Raw genomic sequence first — 22,104 nt, forward strand, 5'->3', positions numbered from 1 at the left:
CATGTTGCAGACACACACACATTACACTCACACAGCGACGCACACAGCACCCTCAGCACACACGTACACATACTACGGCACTCACGGGGATGGTTGCACACAGTCCCTACATGGACCACAGCACCGGCGGCGGTGTCTACCTCTCCCTTCATATCATCATACTATTACATATGCATGTACTGTTACAGTTCTGTGTTCTGGCGGTCTTTCAGCCTCGCGGTTATGCATATCGGTATGTTACACATTCCATGGTTGGCAGTATCCTCTTATTTTGAACCTCCCGGATGTTCAGATTGTCGTTGCACTATGTATACTATGTACAGATATCGCGGGATACATCTCAGTCACCTTATATCCCTCTAATTCCCTGTATTATCTGTATTATATATATGTATATGTGTACATATTTATCTATATATATATAATATATATATATATATATATATATATATATATATATATATATATATATATATATATATATATATATATATACATATATATATATATATATATATTTATATGTATACATCTTGCGGCGAATGTGGCAGGCACACAGCAATGCCATATGCTGTAGGATTCATGTACTGAGTGTTCTGGCGGTCTTTCATCCTCGTGGTTATGCATATCGGTATGTTACACATTCCATGGTTGGCGGTATCCTCTTATTTTGAACCTCCCGGATGTTCAGATTGTCGTTGCACTATGTATACTATGTACAGATATCGCGGGATACATCTCAGTCACCTTATATCCCTCTAATTCCCTGTCTTATCTGTATTATATATATGTATATGTGTACGTATTTATCTATATATATATATATATATATATATATATATATATATATATATATATATATATATATATATATATATATATATATATATATATATATATATATATATATATATATATATATATATATATATATATATATATATATATAAATATATATATATATATATTTATATGTATACATCTTGCGGCGAATGTGGCAGGCACACAGCAACGCCATATTCTGTAGGACTCACGTACTGTTCATGTGTTCATAGGTTCATAGGTTCATACTAGGCTATCTGCCCGAGGGCATTTACAAGCCTAGCCCATAGTTTTGTGGCTTACGCCACCCCTTTAGTATGGGGAACTATACCCATTATTTTGCTGTGCCTCTGTTGAGCAGTGACACTGAGGTAATCCCTGGGGTATATCTGCGATCTCCCATCCATTGGTCAAGATTTCTCTTGAACAAGGCCAGCGAGGTGCTCTGCCTCACTTATACCGGGATTTTATTCCACAGCATAGGGAGTCTTTGGGTGATGAATCTATCCCTCCAGCACGTCCTATTAATAGCCGTGTCGAGGTTTAAGTCTCCGCCTTGTGGCTCTGACGGATCTAGATTTTTGAGGTGAAGCATATTCATCAAATCTGGGTTTGACATGGCCTTGTATGTTAGGCAAAGGTCGCCTCTGAGCAAGCGTGGCGACTGAATAGAGCTGGAGTTCTTTCAGTCGGGCAGCATAGGACAGATGTTTGAGACCCTTTATCCTTTTGGTGAGGAACTTTTGTGGCCTCTCCAGCTGCTGCAAGTGTCGGGTCAGATACATTCAGATGGGGCATTGTACTCAATCATTGGTCTGATGAGTGATGAGTATAGGAGACTATGACCTCCTTGATCTAGATGAGAATCCCTTCATGATAAGGTGGGCAATGTAGAAGGTCTTCCTAACTACTTTAGCTACATGGGTGTCGAATGACAGACTACTATCAACCTGGGTCCCCAGGTCCCTGATAACTTCTTCTGTACTCAGTGGATTGCCACCTATTTGGTAGCTAGGGTAACCTTGTTTTTCCCGAAGGGTATGACTATGCATTTTTTGGCATTTAACTTTAGGCCATGGCTCTGGCACCAGTTATCCATTTCTGTGAGACCCTTCTGAAGGATATCTGTGTCAGATGTGTTTTCTACTATGGCGCCAGTTTGCAGTCATCTGCAAACTTTGTCAGCCATAACCCTCCTGTGTTTGCTTGTACTTTGGAAAAGTAGATGCCAAACAAGAGTGGGCCCAGGACTAAGCCCTGTGGTACACCACTTGTGACAGGCTTTGAGTCTGACATGGCGCCAGCAACTCTGACCCTGTGGGTTCTGTCACTCAGCCAGTTTGCAACCCATCTTGTGATGTATGGGTTAACATTTAAGCTGATGAGTTTTTCAATGATACCCGAGTGGGGTATTGTATCAAAGGCCTTCGCCAGATCGAGGTAGGCTGTATGGACTGCCTTTCCCTCATCAATGGCTTTGGTGACTGTTTCGAAAAAGTCAACCAAGTTTAGAAGGCATGATCTGCCTTTGACAAAGCCAAACTGGGATGGATCCAAAGTCTGCAAATTCCCTATGTCTTTATTTATGAGGTCCATTATGATCCTCTCCATGGCTTTGCAGATAAGGCGTTGGCGTTACATGTTCCACTGGCTGTTGGGTTTACAGTGTTTGGGGGCTGCCTATGTTGGAGTCACACATAAGGCCACCCATACATTACACTTTACAGGTGGTCATGTTTGTGTGCCATCCATTTCACTGTGTGTGCAGGTGGGGAGGTGTCAGTCCATGGGCCCTACGCTGTCAGAGTATGTGCTATACGGTCCCTCTTTGCCAAGGCGTAGGCATATTGGGTACGCCTCCGTCTGCCTACTGGGGCTGGCACAGTGTGTTCCTGGTCTGGAACCCTCTGTGCCTGGACTGGCCTTGGCAATTGTGGTGGGCTTTGTGGCCCTTCACCATTATGTCCCTGAAGCAGCTGCTTTCGCAGGATCATATTATGTAGCATGGCACATACTATGAATATGTGGGCACATGTGCCTGGAGAGTACTGCAAGGCTCCACCAGATGTATCCAAGCACCGGAACCGTGATTTCAGCATCCCGAACACACTCTCTATGATTATTCTGGTTTGTGCGTGTGCCTCATTATGGCATTCTTGCATGTGTGTGTGTGCATTTCTGATGGGAGTCATCATCCACGGCTCCAGTGCATAGCCAGCATCCCCCACGAGATGGCCTTGTGGGATGTCTCCCCTGACAAATACCTGATACAGCTGTGAGGCATGCCAGATATGGGAGTCGTGGTAACTTCCAGGGCTGCCAGCACACACATCCATGATAATGCCCTGGGCATTGCACACAACCTGGCAATTGATGGAGTGGAATCCCTTGTGGTTTATGTAGCGTCTACCCTGCTCGCCAGGTGGTGACTTGATTTGTATGTGTGTACAGTCTATCGCACCCAGTACCTCCGGGTATTGTGCCACACGGTGGAAGTGGCACATATTGCTAGCCAAATCCTCCTGAAATCTGGGGAAGTATATATGCTCATTGGCATGTGGTAACATGGCATCCAGGAACTGGTGTAGTACCCTGGATGCTGATGCCTGTGAGATGCCCATTATATCTCCAGCTGGCCTTTGAAAGGTACCTGTGGCCAGTATTCGCAAGCTTACACATACCTTTGTGCCCACTGGGATGGGTTCCCTCTGTTGTTTCTTGTTCTCAGGTGTGGCCGGCACAGCTCCACTATTTGCTGTAACATGTCCCTGTCCACCATGTAACACTCTACTATCTCCAGGTCATGTAGCCCCTTGTAGGTTACCCTTGGTCTGAACACTCTCCTTCTCCTTCGAGGCCTGCGGTGGTTGTCGGCATCCTCCTCCACAACACCGTCTGTCTCTAACACATGCTGATGGATCACAGCTACGGCAGCACCCAACATGTACATTTTAAAAGTTCCCCGTGTGTTTACACCTATGGTGCAGTGTTTGGGAATACACGGCTGTGTGTTGTGTGCATTCACACTTTATACTATTGTGCTGTGCACACTGATGATGTCATAGGGTGTGTTTGTACGGCCGTATCTAAGGGTTATCTTCCGTGTTTTACCGATGGAACTACAACGGTGTTGCCTTTGGTGTTGCATTACTCTTGCCTGCCATGGATTACCTTTCGACCTTCCCTTACTATTTCTGCACGTTGCACCTACCATTTTCTGGCATGCATCCTGCAGAGCACTGTCATTTGTACTTTCATGGACATGGCATATCATGCATTTTGTGTGCCACTGCCGTTGTGCTGCTTGTCTGCTTTGCTCTGCTGTGTCAGGTCTTCTATCTTTGCAATCTGCTACCTCCCCTACTTTCTTTGCATTCATATGCCTCCCCTATCCTGTTTTGCAGGTTTCTGCATGCAGAGTTGTCAGCTGCCACCGATTGGCCTTCGTGGGTTGATTAGTGTTGATTGCTCATTAGTACTCCAATTACACTTCTTCCGCATTTCCTTATATTCTTCACATCACCTTCCTGTTTCCGATATTGTTTGCGGGGCGTGCGCCACATGACTAGGTTCCGGGAACGTTGTCATCCTCGTACACATGCACTTTTGCACGCATTGTGTGCTCTCAGCTAAACTATTACCCCACACCCAGGTCCTGCAGCTTTGATTTGCGATGTACAGCCCAGGTTTGCTGTGCTCCAATGTGCTTACTGCTACGGTGGCACACCCCTCTGCAGATGTCATGTATTCCCTCTGAGCCACTCTTCGGTGTATTACCGCGCCGTTTGGTACAACCTTACTCGCGGGAATTTGCGATTCAGTATTATCTGCCTCATTTGCATGGCATTGACTACTAATTCATAGTTACCACGCCGAAGACTGCCACGAGTCCTTGGCAACCCTTGCACCGTGGTTGTGGCGTTCCATGCATACCATGGTGTATTATGCTGTGAACCTGATGTCTATTACGATGCTGTTTTATAACATTGTTATATTATTTCATTATTTCATTATGTTGCACCTTCCGCACACATGTCCTGAGTTACTGTGGACTTGCCATTTAAGTTGTTATTTACGTGTTGTGCATGTTTTCTTTTGCCATTGTCTGTGTATTTCGCCATTGGCATATGTTAACAGTGTGATACCTGGGTCTGACACTCTTCCATTACTCCGATGTTATGTTTGTGGAAATGTAAACCGTTTTTTTTTGGTTTACATTGCCGTGGGCTTATGCTACGCCTGCACCACTTCGTGAATCGCTATATGCCTTCATTTGCATGGTGACACACCACACATAGGGTGTTTAGCATACCTACGCCGGGGGCTGCGCAGATCTGGCATACACCGGTAGTGCACGTGGAATTGAATCATACCTGAATCGCTCGGTGGCCATATTTGGCGTTATAATGCCTACGCTATGCGTGCGCCTGGCGCAAGGTTCATGAATCCCGGGGAATGAATATTTCCTTACTACAGAATTGTGGCATAATTTGCATGAAGATTCCTGCAGAAAGAAGCAGTCAGAGGTTCAAAGCTAGGGGACAGAGAGAGAGACAGAGACAGAGAGAGAGAGAGAGAGAGAGAGAGTGTGTGTGTGTGTGTGTGTGTGTGTGTGTGTGTGTGTGTGTGTGTGTGTTTGTGTGAGACAGAGAGAGAGAGTGCATTGTTACACACTAAAATGCACCTGAATCCAGCTTTACTTCTTCTTTCGGCTTTTCCCAGATAGGGGTCGCCAAAGCGGATCACCTGTCTGCTTATGAATGGCAGTGTAGTTTTACGGTGTTGAGTAATTACTAGTATTTTAATGGGGATGAAGCCAGTCTTCAATGAAAGCTTGGGACTTTGATAATTATCTGGTAACATGACTTGCTTAGTGTCAAACTCTGTGTGTCTCTGTTGTGTTATGATGTTATGTTTATCTTACATTTGTTTACCTAGAATGCTCAAGTCGAAAGACCACATTACCGGAAGTTTTAAAGAGAACAGCTCCACTTGAAAAGTAACATCAAAGGCAGATAAATTAAGTAAAACATACGAACAATGAATCAAATCATATATATGTATATATTTATATATAAAGATATACAAGAACACAGGAAACTTCAAAACATGTACCATGATAGGTCAAGCATTTATTATATTATTCAAGAAACAAAGTGACACCAAGTACATAGAGAAAGGAAAGACATCTTTTCCAATCAACTACCCTTAACCTGACAACATTCAGCTCAATTTTGACTAAATAGTGCTAGTATTATGGGAAGGCATTTTTTTAATTAAGAGGCACAGTAGGGTTAGGGGCGAGAGCAGAGTTACATAAAATGAAATGGGTGGAGCATGTTTTATATTATTAGAAAGACATGAATTGATCTGACAGCTACCCTTGAATGCTACATTCTAGCCATTTTTGAATGAGCAGGTTTCAATTAGTAGTATTTTAAAACTTAAAGCATTGGAGAGATGATTTACTTGACTATTTGAATATACATGGAAGTTGTTTTTAAATATAAACGTGCATATATGTATATGTATATATTTTATTTTATGTAGAGTTGCTGTAAAATGTTTTTTATGGCAATTTTAATCATGAATGGATTGGGGGGGTGTCTTAGCATGCTTTTGTAATGACTGACATCTTAAAGGGGTGTATATAAAGCTGAAGTTTTGATGGTGATGCTTTTATCTGAAGAAGTTTTTTTTGTATGAAACAAAAGCACTTATCATTTCTTTATGAATAAATAATTTGTACTTGCCAAGGTCACTGTGGATTTGTTCAGATATGACAACTGCATGTGGAAATACTAAGCTCTGTTTTTGCAGTCTGTTTCTAACAGGAATGACTGAATTAAACTACTTTCTTCATGGAAGCAGCTGGACTCTACCATTTTGTGAACCGGTGTTCTTGGTTTTTATATTTTGTTTGTTCTACTTTTTTCATATATATTAAGGTAAGCCACGGTGGTGCAGCGGTAGCACTGTCGCCATGCAACAAGAGGTTCTCCTATTAGATTCTTGGCTGGAGCGCCTTCTGTGTGGAGTCTGCATGTCCTCCCTGAGGTTGAGTAGCATTCGAAAAACATGTGTGAATGGGCATGCTTTCGTTGAAGGTTGGGCGTTGAGTTGGCACCATAAAAATCTACTGCCAATCATTAGCAGACCAGAGTTCCGCTGTGGCAACCCCTAACCAGAAAAAGCCAAAACAACAACATTAAGGTAACCTGACAAAATTCAGTGCTTGCAATTTTGTGATCACTGAAAGTTTTAAGTCAATTAAAGTGCTACAAAATAAATTAGGTGAATGATTTCACTCAGAGTCAAGCCTCCCTGCAACGTACCCCATACTATGTATTTAGATATAGATAAACATTTTTGTCTATACCTGTACCTATGCTAAGTCTGAGACAGCATGATACCAATGAAAAGGGACAACTCCCCTCACCCCAGTAGTCCATAATCCACAGCCACAGAGCTTAACCTGCTCTGTTTTTATTCTCTGATCTTTCCTGCAATGAGGTGAATTTGACATACAAGTTATCCAATGAAAATGCCAACCATACATTTGACTTGCATGTGTTAAATGATAAGAGAAAGTCCTCAGTGAAGTGTGCATCCCTGTTTGCAAATAAACAAAAGTAGAAAGTTTTGAACTAGTTTATTTTAAATATTTCATGCTGTTACACGTATTCTTATTTTAAATATTTCATGCTGTTACACGTATTCTTATTTTAAATATTTCATGCTGTTACACGTATTCTTATTTTAAATATTTCATGCTGTTACATGTATTCTTATTTTTTAGTTTAAGAAACATTGAAAATCTAGGTTAGAGTATTGTCACTGTTTAATATGCAGGTAAGTAGGTGAATACACTGGTAGTTAAGGTTAAAGTTTGTTCAGATCTTATCCAGTAGGCTTTTGGCCTTCTTTTTGATGATTTGCCTAAACAAAATGGCAGATTGCTTAGAGAAGTGACAGAAGTTTTATTGTTATTAGAGAAGTGACAGAAGTTTCATTGTTAAAAATCATCTGATACTTTAGGACAGTTCTTTATGTTGCTAAAGATATCATTTAACATGTGTATGTCAATAGCAGTGTTATGGGAATATTTTTGGTGAGGCAAGAAAATGTATTTATTTATTTTTTCTAAAACTGTAGTGGGTGCTTAAATTGTGATGCTTGCATTAACATACAATAATAAATTTTGGCTTGAATGATTTTAATGTGTATTGATTTTTTGAAGTTTTCATACATGTTCCTCATGAATTCATCATCTGGGTCCATTTCCCATTCCATCCTGGCAGAATGCTTGCATTTTAATTATAAATCAATCCTGAAAATAGGGACATACCTACCAAAACAGGTACATCATGTGCAGGAGTAAATCAGGCCTGGAAGTAGCAGCATTAACCCCCCCAAAAAAAAAAAAAAGACAGAGGTCTGTTTGGACTATGTTATTAAATGTGGTAATAGAGCTTGCTATGCTATTACAATTTGAATTAAACACACTTTAGATAACTCGACAGACTATGTTTTTAAATGTGGTAATAGAGCTTGCTATGCTATTACAATTTGAATTAAACACACTTTAGATAACTCTCAGTTGTTTCATCAGATTTTCCTATTATTTTAGATGCTATTTATTTATGTAACATTTGTTTACCAGAAAAGTTTGACTTGGAATGAGACAGTTTTCAGTGGAGGCCTGGGAAGAAACTCTCCAGACACATGTCTTTGCAACATGGCAGAAAACAGGATCACCCAGAGAAAACACAAACTAATGCAGGGAGGACATGCAGACTCTGCACAGAAGGCAATCCAGCTGAGAATCAAACAGGAGAACCTCTTCCTTTGAGGCAACAACAGGTAACCGAACAATGCAAAAGGATAACTATTCATCCATTTGAAAAATAGGTATTAATCAAAAAACAAAAATACAGCAGGCTACATGTGAGGTACTTGTTAAGGACACAGACTGCTTATTCCATAAACTCCTGTAAGCAGGGTAAATATGGCATATATATATATATATATATATATATATGTGTGTGTGTGTTTGTGTGTGTGTGTGTCACATATATATAGATATATATATATATATATATATATATATATATATATATGTACACACACACACACACACACACACACACACACACACACACACACTTGTGACCAAATGGTCAAATAATATACTGACTTAGTAAAACAGATGTGCACATATATAGAATGCACTATTGACTCTATCTACCTACCTACAATTCAAGCTGGATGGGTCTGTAAGCAATATTTGGTTGAAAGGGTAGTAAATAACAATGATCAATGGAGTATTTGGTAATAAACAGCCCACTCATCTTCCTTTTACTAAACAAAACATCTGATACCCACATTTTAGTTCATACCAGTGTTGCTTTTCCAGCCCTTATTTTTTATTGTTTCTGATAATTTTTTGACTACATTCATTTTGTTTATTTATTTATTTATTTATTTATTTATTTATTTATTGTCTTTTGTTTACCAGGAAAGTCCGCTGGGCTCAGGAGCCCATTTTCGGTGCAGACCGGGTGGAGAAAAGCTCCATACAGTTAATTATAGATACAACATTGTATCAAATTTGAAAATAACAAGAGAGCTGTAACAATAGAAAATTACAACTGTATACACAGGTGAATGTTTTCTGAGTGTAGCAATACAGGAATAACAAAGAAACATGATAGTGTTGAATGTTAAAGAGTAATTACATAGAACACTTGTGCTTTGGTTGTGACAAATACAAAAAGATGTAGTATTTACAATATTTTCAAGAAGGTAGCATTTGTGGATGAGAAATAACAGGAAGGGAAAGAGGAGAGAGAGAGGAGGGGGGAATGGGTGAGGGAGGGGAGGCGTAAGTGCTAGGGAGAGTGTGACAGGGAAGTGTTTTGTAGAGATATGGGTAGGTAGTTTTGGGGCAAGTTAGAGTCAGTTGGAGTTAGAAGTCTGCAGTGTTAGAATAGGCTAGAGTATGTATACAATTTATTGTTTCCCCTGCTACACTGTATGATGTAATACTTTTTACTACTTAGTATAATAAGTTTTCCTGGCAGTGGCTGAAATAGGGCCTTTGGGATTAGTACAGTACCCTAGTCAGTAAACTTAATAGATAAGTAAATGAATTCTTGCTGCTAAACGCTGTAGATTAAAGATGTACAGTGTCTAAGACTAGATTACATTTATTTATTAACTGGATTTGTTATGCCATGGTTTGTTGGCAGTTGATTCAGTGTTATTTTAAAAATATCTTCAGGACATTAAACTCTGATGGCTCAACTACTATATAAGTAGTTGACCTGTTCGATCCAGCCTTAGTCATAACAGTAGGAAACAGCTCCAGTGAAAAGCCTATAGCCTGTCATTAAAGGATGACTTTCACTTGTATCTCTTGAGCTTAATTCTCACATGTTTGAGCATGCTGCTTTGAGACGGCATTTGCTAAGAGTTTTGTTAACTTCTTTCCCTTTTAGAATAAAATTGATTTACTCACTTATCAGTATGTTCTGGGTGGTCTGAGGCAAGTGAACCTCGAGGAAAGAGAGACACACTGATTAATTTTAATTTTTCTCCAATGTGCACAGACATCGGACTAAGAATAATAAAGGTTTTTGAAGTGTGTGACAGTTGTCCCTCACAAAAAAATGCTTATTTTTGTGGCACACACTATTGTATATAGAGCAGCTCAAGTACCTGTATTTAGAGAAAACAGATTCTCAAGCAGTCATTGATAAGCTTTTGTGACTCGATAAGCATGACATGAGCTTTTATGTAACAAGTGTATATAGTGGATTTGATATTAATGCTTAATTTCATTATCCCAGATGGTGAAGGATAGCTGCAGTGTTGGCTGAAAATATAATTTACTAACTGTTAATTTGATGGTGGGTTTTATGCATCAGCAACATGTTAAGTTTGGGTAGTTTAAATGTTTATTGGGTGAAATCAAGCAGTTACAGTTATGATTTATGGCATGCAGGTAAGGTCCAATAATAGTGGTTATGTAGCTAACAAGGGATAAATGCTGAGGGGGGTGTCACAGTGCTTCAGTGTTAGAATGTGATGCTGAAATAGCAGTAACTTGCATTGGGTAAAGGTTTCTCAGTAATAGTAAAACACAACAAAATGCTACTTACATGTTTGTTCATTGGTAAAAGCAGAACTGTGATGAGTCCATCTTGATACTTCAGCCACGTAACATGAGCAGGTTAAATTATTCCGAGCAGATGGATGTTCAATGCCAAAAACACAAAAGATATCAAAGCAAATATGTGTAGATTCTTTATACTGACCACTTAGATACAGAGCACATTTATCATATTTATAGTTGCTGTTCTTGCTGGCACAAACTGGTGTACCAGTGTCTTCTTCCATGTATATTTGTGGTTCCTCTATTTGATCTGCAAGAATGAAGAAAAAAAAAACATTGATCACATTGTTGAAAAATAAAATTAGTTGGATTATATGCAATAAAAGGGCTAGGCTGCATGAAAAAGGAAGTCTGCATTTTTCGCTTTACACATATAACTTTTGAAATTAGTATTTCATCTTTCCTTAAACACACTATATGAAAAGTGTAAAGACTGTGTCCTCCAGTCACTTTTATGTGTCTCTTTTTGAAATGTACCAACATATTTCTGAGCACATTTACTTTTACCCCTCTGTGTATCAGCACCAGTAGCTGTCTGGCAGTTAGCTGATATGGTTAGAGATATGAGCTATTAACAACAAGTAGCAGCATGTAGGTGAGGATTTGAATCACTTACCTTATATTTATTTTCCAGTGATGAGTTAGAGGGGTTGAGTTTAATGCAAATTTGGAAAATTTGTTACATCAGCTTTCAAATTTTTTTTTTTAAGTCTATAAATTAGAATTGGGTACCATATAATAGTGAGGGCAAGAGTTAGGTTTTGGTCAGGGTACTTTTGTCAGATATGGGCAGGTAGTTGTTGCTCCTGCATAGCATGCCTAGTTTTTGGTGGGTTTTGATACTACCTTTAAAGTACAAAATTAAAATAACAAAGACATTTTACCTTTTGATTCAGTCAAGAATGACACTTCAGGATTTACAAAGTTGTGGTTTATTCTATAAACAGTGCTGGGAGACTGCCTGACAAAATATTCAGATCAGACTCAAAGAATAAAGGGAAAAAAATGAATTTATATACTTTTTTCTTATCACTTTTATGCACGCAGAACTTTGATGCAACATTGCTTTAAACAAATCAATGTATTTTATATTTCACCCCTCGTGTTCCTTGCTTAGAGCTTGATGTGAACACTTTACAAATATGCATTTTAAAACGTAGATCACCTTGTCTAAAACTTTATCTTTTAACCTTATAACATTTAGTACCACTATACACTATCTCACAGAACATACCCCTCAACTTCTTAGTGCAAGAAATCTGGACAAAGCCCAACAAAAAGAGAGAACAAAGCCCCAAAAATAGGGACATTTTTTAAATATTGCTCTTATAAACTTAGAAAGTTGCTAGAGTAACAAGGTTTGTTTTATCATGCATTTTCTCAATGATTTGACGTCTGAAATTCAAATGTATGGCATTATTTAGTGACATTAATCCTCAGATCATGCTAGTGATTTGCCAGAAAACCACACATTTTGTGAGTAACAGACCTAAAATATGAACCAAAAATCTGCACATTCTGCAAAAATATGGACAGTTGAAAGGTATGTTGTGGAAACTGATACTAAAGCCTGCAAAGGCCAGAGCATTCTGTTAATAAGTTTCTACAGATACCTAGCACAATTCATTAACTTTCTTGAAACTCTTCAGGCATAGCATAATATAACATCCCTTCACTTATTCACCACTTACTTTGCCTTTAGTTATCTGTCAGTCCACTACTGTTTGCTAACAGAGAGATCTTTAGTTGTAAGGAACTTGAAATATAAAGCTACTACTTATATGAAAATATATCTTACATAATCAAGCATCTATTTTTTTCAGTTTTCCTTAGATGTAAACATATTATAAACATTTTATTTGACTCACTTGTGAAGAAACTACAAGTTATTATGTGTTTAGTGAAGACTAATTATGAGACATAACATTTTTTCCATAACAGTCCCCCATTTGACACTGTGTCACATAACACACAATTATATTTTAATTTTTCTTAATTTAACTAAGTATGCTTCAGCATCATAGTATTCATCAGCTGCAATCATTTGTTCATCATTAGATACTTTTATAAGTGGCATTGCACGTGCAGGTAAGCTTAACCATTTTATAATCACAGCCTTTTGAACAAAAAATATTAAAACAACTAAATGAATAATACAGATTGTAATGGTATCTTGTAATATACTAGTTCCTAGGTTACCAAATGCATTGCCCAACCATCCAAAAAGTGTCCATTGTTTAGCTGTGCTGCCCAGGTCCTTAGGCCTTCTGCTCCAGGAAATTGGCCAACTTTTCTTGTTCATCATGAGAGTCACTAATATAGGAACAGCAACAACTTCCTATGAGGGCACATGACCCCCCCACTTGGCAGCTAGCATTATGTCAAGTGCCAGACGATTTTGTAGTACCAGCATTCATATCTCAATCATTTTTCAGTTTGCCATCCTGATTTGATGTGAAGTATGATTTTCGACTGCCTAAAAAATCTGGGCAAGCATGTTGATTTCAAGCATTGTCCTTTGTAGTCCATACCCAGGAGTAAAGACTGAAAATACTTGCTCTGCCCAGTAAATTGCCCATTTATTTCTGAGTCTGCCTGCTAGATGGTTCTCAAAATGTTGAATAGCAGGAGTGATATATCCCACAAAACTCTATCCAGACCAGTTTGTTGGCAACCCGGGGTAGGCACAATCACTGCAAATGTAGTGATAATCCTCTATCCACATGCCACACTGCCAGTCATAGCTTTTTAAGTATAAAGAGCTCAATACACTTGATACACTTGCATGTCTAGTGTTATTGCATTTGCTGATTCACACTGGTATAGCCCCATTTTTGGCATAAGATGGGTCTTCACAATTTGTTGTTGCAAGATGGAGAGAGATAACCTTTGAAAATCAGTCACATTATTCCAAATTAGATTAGTGTCACTAAGTTCCTTTTCAAATATCACTTGAGATGTAGGGATTGGAATCAAGAAAATCCCTGCCTTAGTATGATGAGGTATATGCAAACACACCCAGCAGTTTGTCACACTTAAGTCCACAGCATACTGTTTAAAAACCAGCAGGAAACTCTTGACCAGCTTGTCAGAGGAAACAGTAACAAAAACAAAATAGGAGTACCTGTTGTTGGATTCAGCATGGACTACCATCTGAGTTGATTTTCTCTTTTAGTCCTTCACTGGGGCAGATAGTTCATCCTGCATCATTTGATCTTCTTTGCTCTGATAAAGACGATTGGTCTGGGGGCCTTCACATGACACATTTTTCTACAATGTGATGAATGACTCCCAAGTTGGTAATCCTGTGCAGTGAACTGCAGTATATGTGGTGAACAGCACTTGAAAAGGACCTTTCCACTTTGGACTCAAACCTTTCTTTCTTTGGAAAGTTTTAATATAAACCCAATCACTGGGCCACAGTTGGTAACAAGGCTGGTCAGAAGGTTTAGGAAGAGCTTTTCATACAGTTCTGCAGTATTGCTGTAAGAAATGAATACATTTTGTGTATTAAGACACTATAACATCATCGGTTAGAGTCAATACTTTATTTGACACACGGGAAGTAGCTGGAAGGACCATGGGTCTCCCCATTAGTGTCTCACAGGGACTCAATCCCCTTGTAGTATTTAAGGTACTTCTCCTACTCATTAATGCCAAGGGAAGTGCCTCTGGCCATTTAAGATTTGTCTCAGTGCAAATCTTTGAAATCTTATTTTTAAGGGTCCTGTTGACTCGCTCTGCTAATCCATATAACTGTGGATGGTTGGGAGAGTGAAGATGTAACCTAGTGCTACAAATCTTGCATAGCAAGGCAGCACAAGCACAGAAACAAGTACACTCAAGTTTGTCTATGAGCAAAAATTACCAAGAACAGTGCTTCCACAGGGAATGCATGCAGAGCTTCACAAGCACGGAAACAAGTAGCATTCACGTTTGTCTAAGAGCAAACATTACCAGAAACAGTGCTTCCTTGTGGAAGCACTGTTCCTGGTAATGTTTGGTCATAGACAAACATGAATGCTACTTGTTTCTGTGCTTGTGGTGCTCTGCATACGTTCTTTGTGAAAGCACTGTTCCAGGTAATGTTTGCTCATAGACAAACGTGAGTGTACTTGTTTCTGTGCTTGTGGTGCTCTGCATGCATTCCTTGTGGAAGCACTGTTCCTGGTAATGTTTGCTCATAGACAAATGTGAATGCTACTTTTTCTGTTGCTGTGGTGCTCTGCATGCATTCCTTGTGGAAGCACTGTTCCTGGTAATGTTTGCTCATAGAAAAATGTGAATGCTACTTTTTCTGTTCTTGTGGTGCTCTGCATGCGTTCCTTGTGGAAGCACTGTTCCTGGTAATGTTTGCTCATAAACAAATGTGAATGCTACTTGTTTCTGTGCTTGTCCTGCTCTGCATGCGTCCCTTGTGGAAGCACTGTTCCTGGTAATGTTTGCTCATAGAAAAATGTGAATGCTACTTTTTCTGTTCTTGTGGTGCTCTGCATGCTTTCCTTGTTGAAGCACTGTTCCTGGTAATGTTTCCTCATAGACAAACGTGAGTGTACTTGTTTCTGTGCTTGTGGTGCTCTGCATGCATTCCTTGTGGAAGCACTGTTCCTGGTAATGTTTGCTCATAAACACATGTGAATGCTACTTGTTTCTGTGCTTGTAGTGCTCGGCATGCATTCCTTGTGGAAGCACTGTCCCTGGTAATGTTTGCTCGTAAAGAGACGTGAATGCTACTTGTTTCTTTGCTTGTGGTGCTCTGCATACGTTCCTTGTGGAAGCACTGTTCCTGATAATGGTTGCTCATAGACAAACGTGAATGCTACTTGTTTCAGTGCTTGTGGTGCTCTGCATGCTTTCCTTGTGGAAGCACTGTTCCTGGTAATGTTTTCTCCTAGACAAACGTGAATGCTACTTGTTTCTGTGCTTGTGGTGCTCGGCATGCATTCCTTGTGGAAGCACTGTTCCTGGTAATGTTTGCTCCAAGACAAATGTAAATGCTACTAGTTTCTGTGCTTGTGGTGTTCTGCATGCATTCCCTGTGGAAGCACTGTTCCTGGTAATGTTTGCTCATAGACAAACGTGAATGCTACTTGTTTCCATGCCTGTGGTGCTCTGCATGCATTCCCTGTGGAAGCACTGTTCCTGGTAATGTTTGCTCATAGACAGTTGTGAATAATACTTGTTTCTGTGCTTGTGGTTCTCTGCATGCGTGGAAGCACTGTTCCTGGTAATGTTTGCTCATAGACAAACTTGAGTGTACTTGTTTCTGTGCTTGTGGTGCCTTGCATGCGTTCCTTGTGGAAGCACTGTTCCTGGTAATGTTTGCTCATAGACAAATGTGAATAATACTTGTTTCTGTGCTTGTGGTTCTCTGCATGCATGGAAGCACTGTTCCTGGTAATGTTTGCTCATAGACAAATGTGAATGCTACTTGTTTCTGTGCTTGTGTTACTCGGCATGTGTTCCTTGTTGAAGTACTGTTCCAGGTGATGTTTGCTCATAGACAAAAGTGAATGCTACTAGTTTCTGTGCTTGTGGTGCTCGGCATGCGTTCCTTGCGGAAGCACTGTTCCTGGCAATCTTTGCTCATAGACAAACGTGAATGCCACTTATTTCTGTGCTTGTGGTGCTTGGCATGCTTTCCTTGTGGAAGCACTGTTCCTGGTAATGTTTTTTCATTGACAAATGTGAATGCTACTTGTTTCTGTGCTTGTAGTGCTCGGCATGCATTCCTTGTGGAAGCACTGTTCCTGGTAATGTTTGCTCATAGACAAACGTGAATGCTACGTGTTTCTGTGGTTGGGGTGCTCTGCATGTGTTCCTTGTGGAAGCACTGTTCCTGGTAATGTTTGTTTATAGACAAACGTGAATGCTACTTGTTTCTGTGCTTGTGGTGCTCTGCATACGTTCCTTGCGGAAGCACTGTTCCTGGTAATGTTTGCTCATAGACAAATGTGAATGCAACTTGTTTCTGTGCTTGTAGTGCTTGGCATGCATTCCTTGTGGAAGCACTGTTCCTGGTAATGTTTGCTCATAGACAAGCATGAATTCTATGTGTTTCTGTGCTTCTGGTGCTCTGCATATGTTCCTTATGGAAGCACTGTTCCTGGTAAGGTTTGCTCATAGAAAAATTGAATGCTACTTGTTTCTGTTATGTGGTGCTCTGCATGCATTCCTTGTGGAATAACGTTTCCTGGTAATGTTTGCTCATAGACAAACGTCAGTGCTACTAGTTGTTGTGCTTGTGGTGCCCTACATGCATTCCTTGTGGAAGCACTCTTCCTGGTAATGTTTGCTCGTAGACAAATGTGAATGCACTTTGTTTCTGTGCTTGTAGTGCCCTGCATGCATTTCTTGTGGAAGCACTATTCCTGATAATGTTTGCTCATAGACAAATATGAATACTACTTGTTTCTGTGCTTGTGGTGCCCTGCATGCATTCCTTTTTGAAGCACTGTTCCTGGTAATGTTTGCTCATAGACAAACGTGAATGCTACTTGCTTCTGTGATTGTGTTGCTCTGCATGTGTTCCTTGTGGAAGCACTGTTCCTGGTAATTTTTGCTCATAGACAAACGTGAATGCTACTTGTTTCTGTGCTTGTGGTGCTCTGCATGCGTTCCATGTGGAAGCACTGTTCCTGGTAATGTTTGCTCATAGACAAACGTGAATGCTACTTGCTTCTGTGATTGTGTTGCTCTGCATGTGTTCCTTGTGGAAGCACTGTTCCTGGTAATTTTTGCTCATAGACAAACGTGAATGCTACTTGTTTCTGTGCTTGTGGTGCTCTGCATGCGTTCATTGTGGAAGCACTGTTCCTGGTAATGTTTGCTCATAGACAAATGTGAATGCTACTTGTTTCTGTGCTTGTGGTGCTCTGCATGCTTTCCTTGTGGAAGCACTGTTCCTGGTAATGTCTGCTCATAGACAAACATGAATTCTACTTGTTTCTGTGATTGTTGTGCTCTGCATGCATTCCTTGTGGAAGCACTGTTCCTGGTAATGTTTGCTCATAGACAAATGTGAATGTTACTTGTTTCTGTGCTTGTGGTGCTCTGCATGCGTTCCATGTGGAAGCACTGTTCCTGGTAATGTTTGCTCATAGACAAACGTGAATGCTACTTTTGTCTGTTGCTGTGGTGCTCTGCATGCGTTCATTGTGGAAGCACTATTCCTGGTAATGTTTGCTCATAGACAAATGTGAATGCTACTTGTTTCTGCGCTTGTGGTGCTCTGCATACGTTCCTTGTGGAAGCACTGTTCCAGGTAATGTTTGCTCATAGACAAACATGAGTGTACTTGTTTCTGTGCTTGTGGTGCTCTGCATGCATTCCTTGTGGAAGCACTGTTCCTGGTAATTGTTTGCTCATAAGCAAATGTGAATGCTACTTGTTTCTGTGCTTGTGGTGCTCTGCATGCATTCCTTGTGGAAGCACTGTTCCTGGTAATGTTTGCTCATAGACAAATGTGAATGCTACTTGTTTCTGTGCTTGTGGTGCTCTGCATGCATTCCTTGTGGAAGCACTGTTCCTGGTAATGTTTGCTTATAGATAAATGTGAATGCTACTTGTTTCATTGCTTGTGGTGCTCTGCATGCATTCCTTGTGGAAGCACTGTTCCTGGTAATGTTTGCTCATAGAAAAATGTGAATGCTACTGTTTCTGTTATTGTGGTGCTCTGCATGCTTTCCTTGTTGAAGCACTGTTCCTGGTAATGTTTGCTCATAGACAAACGTGAATGCTACTTGTTTCTGTGCTTGTAGTGCTCGGCATGCATTCCTTGTGGAAGCACTGTTCCTGGTAATGTTTGCTCCTAGACAAACATGAATGCTACTTGTCTCTGTGCTTGTGGTGCTAGGCATGCATTCCTTGTGGAAGCACTGTTCCTGGTAATGTTTGCTCCTAGACAAACATGAATGCTACTTGTCTCTGTGCTTGTGGTCCTCGGCATGCATTCCTTGTGGAAGCACTGTACCTGGTATTGCTTGCTCCTAGACAAACGTGAAAGCTACTTGTTTCTGCGCTTGTGGTGCTCTGCATACGTTCCTTGTGGAAGCACTGTTCCTGGTGATGTTTGCTCATAGACAAACTTGAGTGTACTCGTTTCTGTGCGTGTGGTGCCTTGCATGCGTTCCTTGTGGAAACACTGTTCCTGGTAATGTTTGCTCATAGACAAATGTGAATGCTACTTGTTTCTGTGCTTGTAGTGCTTGGCATGCATTCCTTGTGGAAGCACTGTTCCTGGTAATGTTTGCTCATAGACAAACATGAATGCTATTTGTTTCTGTGGTTGTGGTGCTTTGCATGCATTCCTTGTGGAAGCACTGTTCCTGGTAATGTTTGTTCATAGACAAACATGAATGCTACTTGTTTCTGTGCTTGTGGTGCTCTGCATACGTTCCTTGTGGAAGCACTGTTCCTGGTAATGTTTGGTCACAGACAAACATGAAAGCTACTTGTTTCTGTGATTGTGGTAATCTGCATGCATTCCTTGTGGAAGCACTGTTCCTGGTAATGTTTGCTCATAGACAAATGTGAATGCTACTTGTTTCTGTGCTTGTAGTGCTTGGCAGGCATTTGTTGTGGAAGCACTGTTCCTGGTAATGTTTGCTCAAGGAAAAACATGAATTCTACTTGTTTCTGTGCTTCTGGTGCTCTGCATGAGTTCCGTGTGGAAGCACTGTTCCTGGTAATGTTTGTTCATAGACGCACGTGAATGCTAGTTGTTTCTGTGCTTGTGGTGCTCTGCATGCATTCCTTGTAGAATAACTTTTCCTGGTAATGTTTGCTCATAGACAAACGTCAGTGCTACTTGTTGTTGTGCTTGTGGTGCCCTGCATGCATTCCTTGTGGAAGCACTCTTCCTGGTAATGTTTGCTCATAGACAAATGTGAATGCAACTTGTTTCTGTGCTTGTAGTGCCCTGCATGCATTTCTTGTGGAAGCACTGCTCCTGGTAATGCATGCTCATAGACAAACGTGAATGCTTCTTGTTTCTGTGCTTGTGATGCTCTCCATGCCTTACTTGTGGAAGCACTGTTCCTGGTAATGTTTGCTCATAGACAAACATGAATGCTACTTGTTTCTGTGCTTGTAGTGCTCGGCATGCATTCCTTGTGGAAGCACTGTTCCTGGTAATGTTTGCTCATAGACAAACGTGAATGCGACTTGTTTCTGTGCATGTGGTTCTCGGCAGGCGTTCCTTGTGGAAGCACTGTTCCTGGTAATGTTTGCTCATAGACAAACATGAATGCTACTTGTTTCTGTGCTTGTAGTGCTCGGCATGCATTCCTTGTGGAAGCACTGTTCCTGGTAATGTTTGCTCATAGACAAACGTGAATGCTACGTGTTTCTGTGGTTGTGGTGCTCTGCATGCATTCCTTGTGGAAGCATTGTTCCTGGTAATGTTTGCTCATAGACAAACATGAATTCTACTTGTTTCTGTGCTTCTGGGGCTCTGCATGCATTCTTTGTGGAAGCACTGTTCCTGGTAATGTTTGCTCATAGACAAACATGAATGCTACTTGTTTCTGTGCTTGTGGTGCTCTGCATGCATTCCTTGTGGAAGCACTGTTCCTGGTAATGTTTGCTCATAGACAAATGTGAATGCTACTTGTTTCTGTGCTTGTGGTGCTCAGCATGCATTCCTTGTGGAAGCACTATTCCTGGTAATGTTTGCTCATAGACAAATGTGAATGCTACTTGTTTCTGTGCTTGTGGTGCTCTGCATGCGTTCCTTGTGGAAGCACTTTTCCTGGTAATGTTTGCTCATAGACAAATGTCAGTGCTACTTGTTTCTTTGCTTGTGTTGCCCTGCATGCATTCCTTGTGGAAGCACTCTTCCTGGTAATGTTTACTCATAGACAAACATGAATGCTACATGTTTCTGTGCTTGTAGTGCCCTGCATGCTTTTCTTGTGGAAGCACTATTCCTGGTAATGTTTGCTCATAGACAAACATGAATGCTACTTGTTTCTGTGTTTGTGGTGCCCTGCATGCATTCCTTGTTGAAGCACTTTTCCTGGTAATGTTTGCTCATAGACAAACGTGAATGTTACTTGTTTCTGTGCTTGTGGTGCTCTGCATGTGTTCCTTGTGGAAGCACTGTTCCTGGTAATGTTTGCTCATAGACAAACATGAATGCTACTTGTTTCTGTGATTGTGGTGCTCGTCATGTGTTCCTTGTGGAAGCACTGTTCATGGTAATGTTTGCTGACAGACAAATGTGAAAGCTACTTGTTTCTGTGCTTGTGGTGCTCTGCATGCGTTCCTTGTGGAAGCACTGTCCTGTTAATGTTTGCTCTTAGACAAACGTGAATGCTACTTGTTTCCCTGCTTGCGGTGCTCTGCATGCTTTCCGTGTGTAAGCACTGTTCCTGGTAATGTTTGCTCATAGAGAAACGTGAATGCTTCTTGTTTCTGTGATTGTTGTGCTCTGCATGCATTCCTTGTGGAAGCACTGTTCCTGGTAATGTTTGCTCATAGACAAACGTGAATGCTACTTGTTTCTGTGATTGTGGTGCTCTGCATGCATTCCTTGTGGAAACACTGTTCCTGGTAATGTTTGCTTATAGACAAACGTGAATGCTACTTGTTTCTCTGCTTGAGGTGCTCGGCATGCATTCCTTTTGGAAGCCCTGTGCCTTGTAATATTTGCTCATAGATAAACGTGAATGCTACTTGTTTCTGTGCTTGTGGTGCCCGGCATGCGTTCCTTGTGGAAGCACTTTTCCTGGTAATGTTTGTTTATAGACAAACATGAATGTACTTGTTTCTGTGCTTGTGGTGCTCTGCATGCATTGCGTTCCTTGTGGAATCATTGTTCCTGGTGATGAAACTGTGCTTGTACAATAAGCACAATGAGTAGCAACAATATGCCATTAGCACTGCTGCTCATCATGCTAACATGGAAAGTCCATGTCAGCTATGAGTGAAGCCTACACGAATCTAATGAATCCCCAGGAATAAGTTAGTAGAGTATAGTAGCACCTTACTATTTACTGAATTGGTAGAGTTTCAAACCACCTTAATAAGAACCGAGTTATTACACTGTTGTATCATTTTACTAATCATTGGGTTATTACAGTATTCTAGCATCTTACCAAACA

General features: G+C 40.5%; 1 protein-coding gene across 1 annotated transcript in view; it reads right to left on the bottom strand.

Moving 5' to 3' along the window:
* Positions 1-22,104, bottom strand: part of LOC122803985 — a 220,870-nt gene that overhangs the window by 126,496 nt on the left and 72,270 nt on the right. The window contains exon 3 of the mRNA XM_044073665.1: positions 10,986-11,249. Coding sequence (XP_043929600.1) covers positions 10,986-11,249 — 264 coding nt within the window. The remainder of the gene's footprint in view (positions 1-10,985; positions 11,250-22,104) is intronic.

The sequence above is a fragment of the Protopterus annectens genome, chromosome 6.part0 (genome assembly GCF_019279795.1).
Source record: "Protopterus annectens isolate FY-2018-M chromosome 6.part0, PAN1.0, whole genome shotgun sequence".
In the NCBI taxonomy this organism is placed as follows: Eukaryota; Metazoa; Chordata; order Ceratodontiformes; family Protopteridae; genus Protopterus; species Protopterus annectens.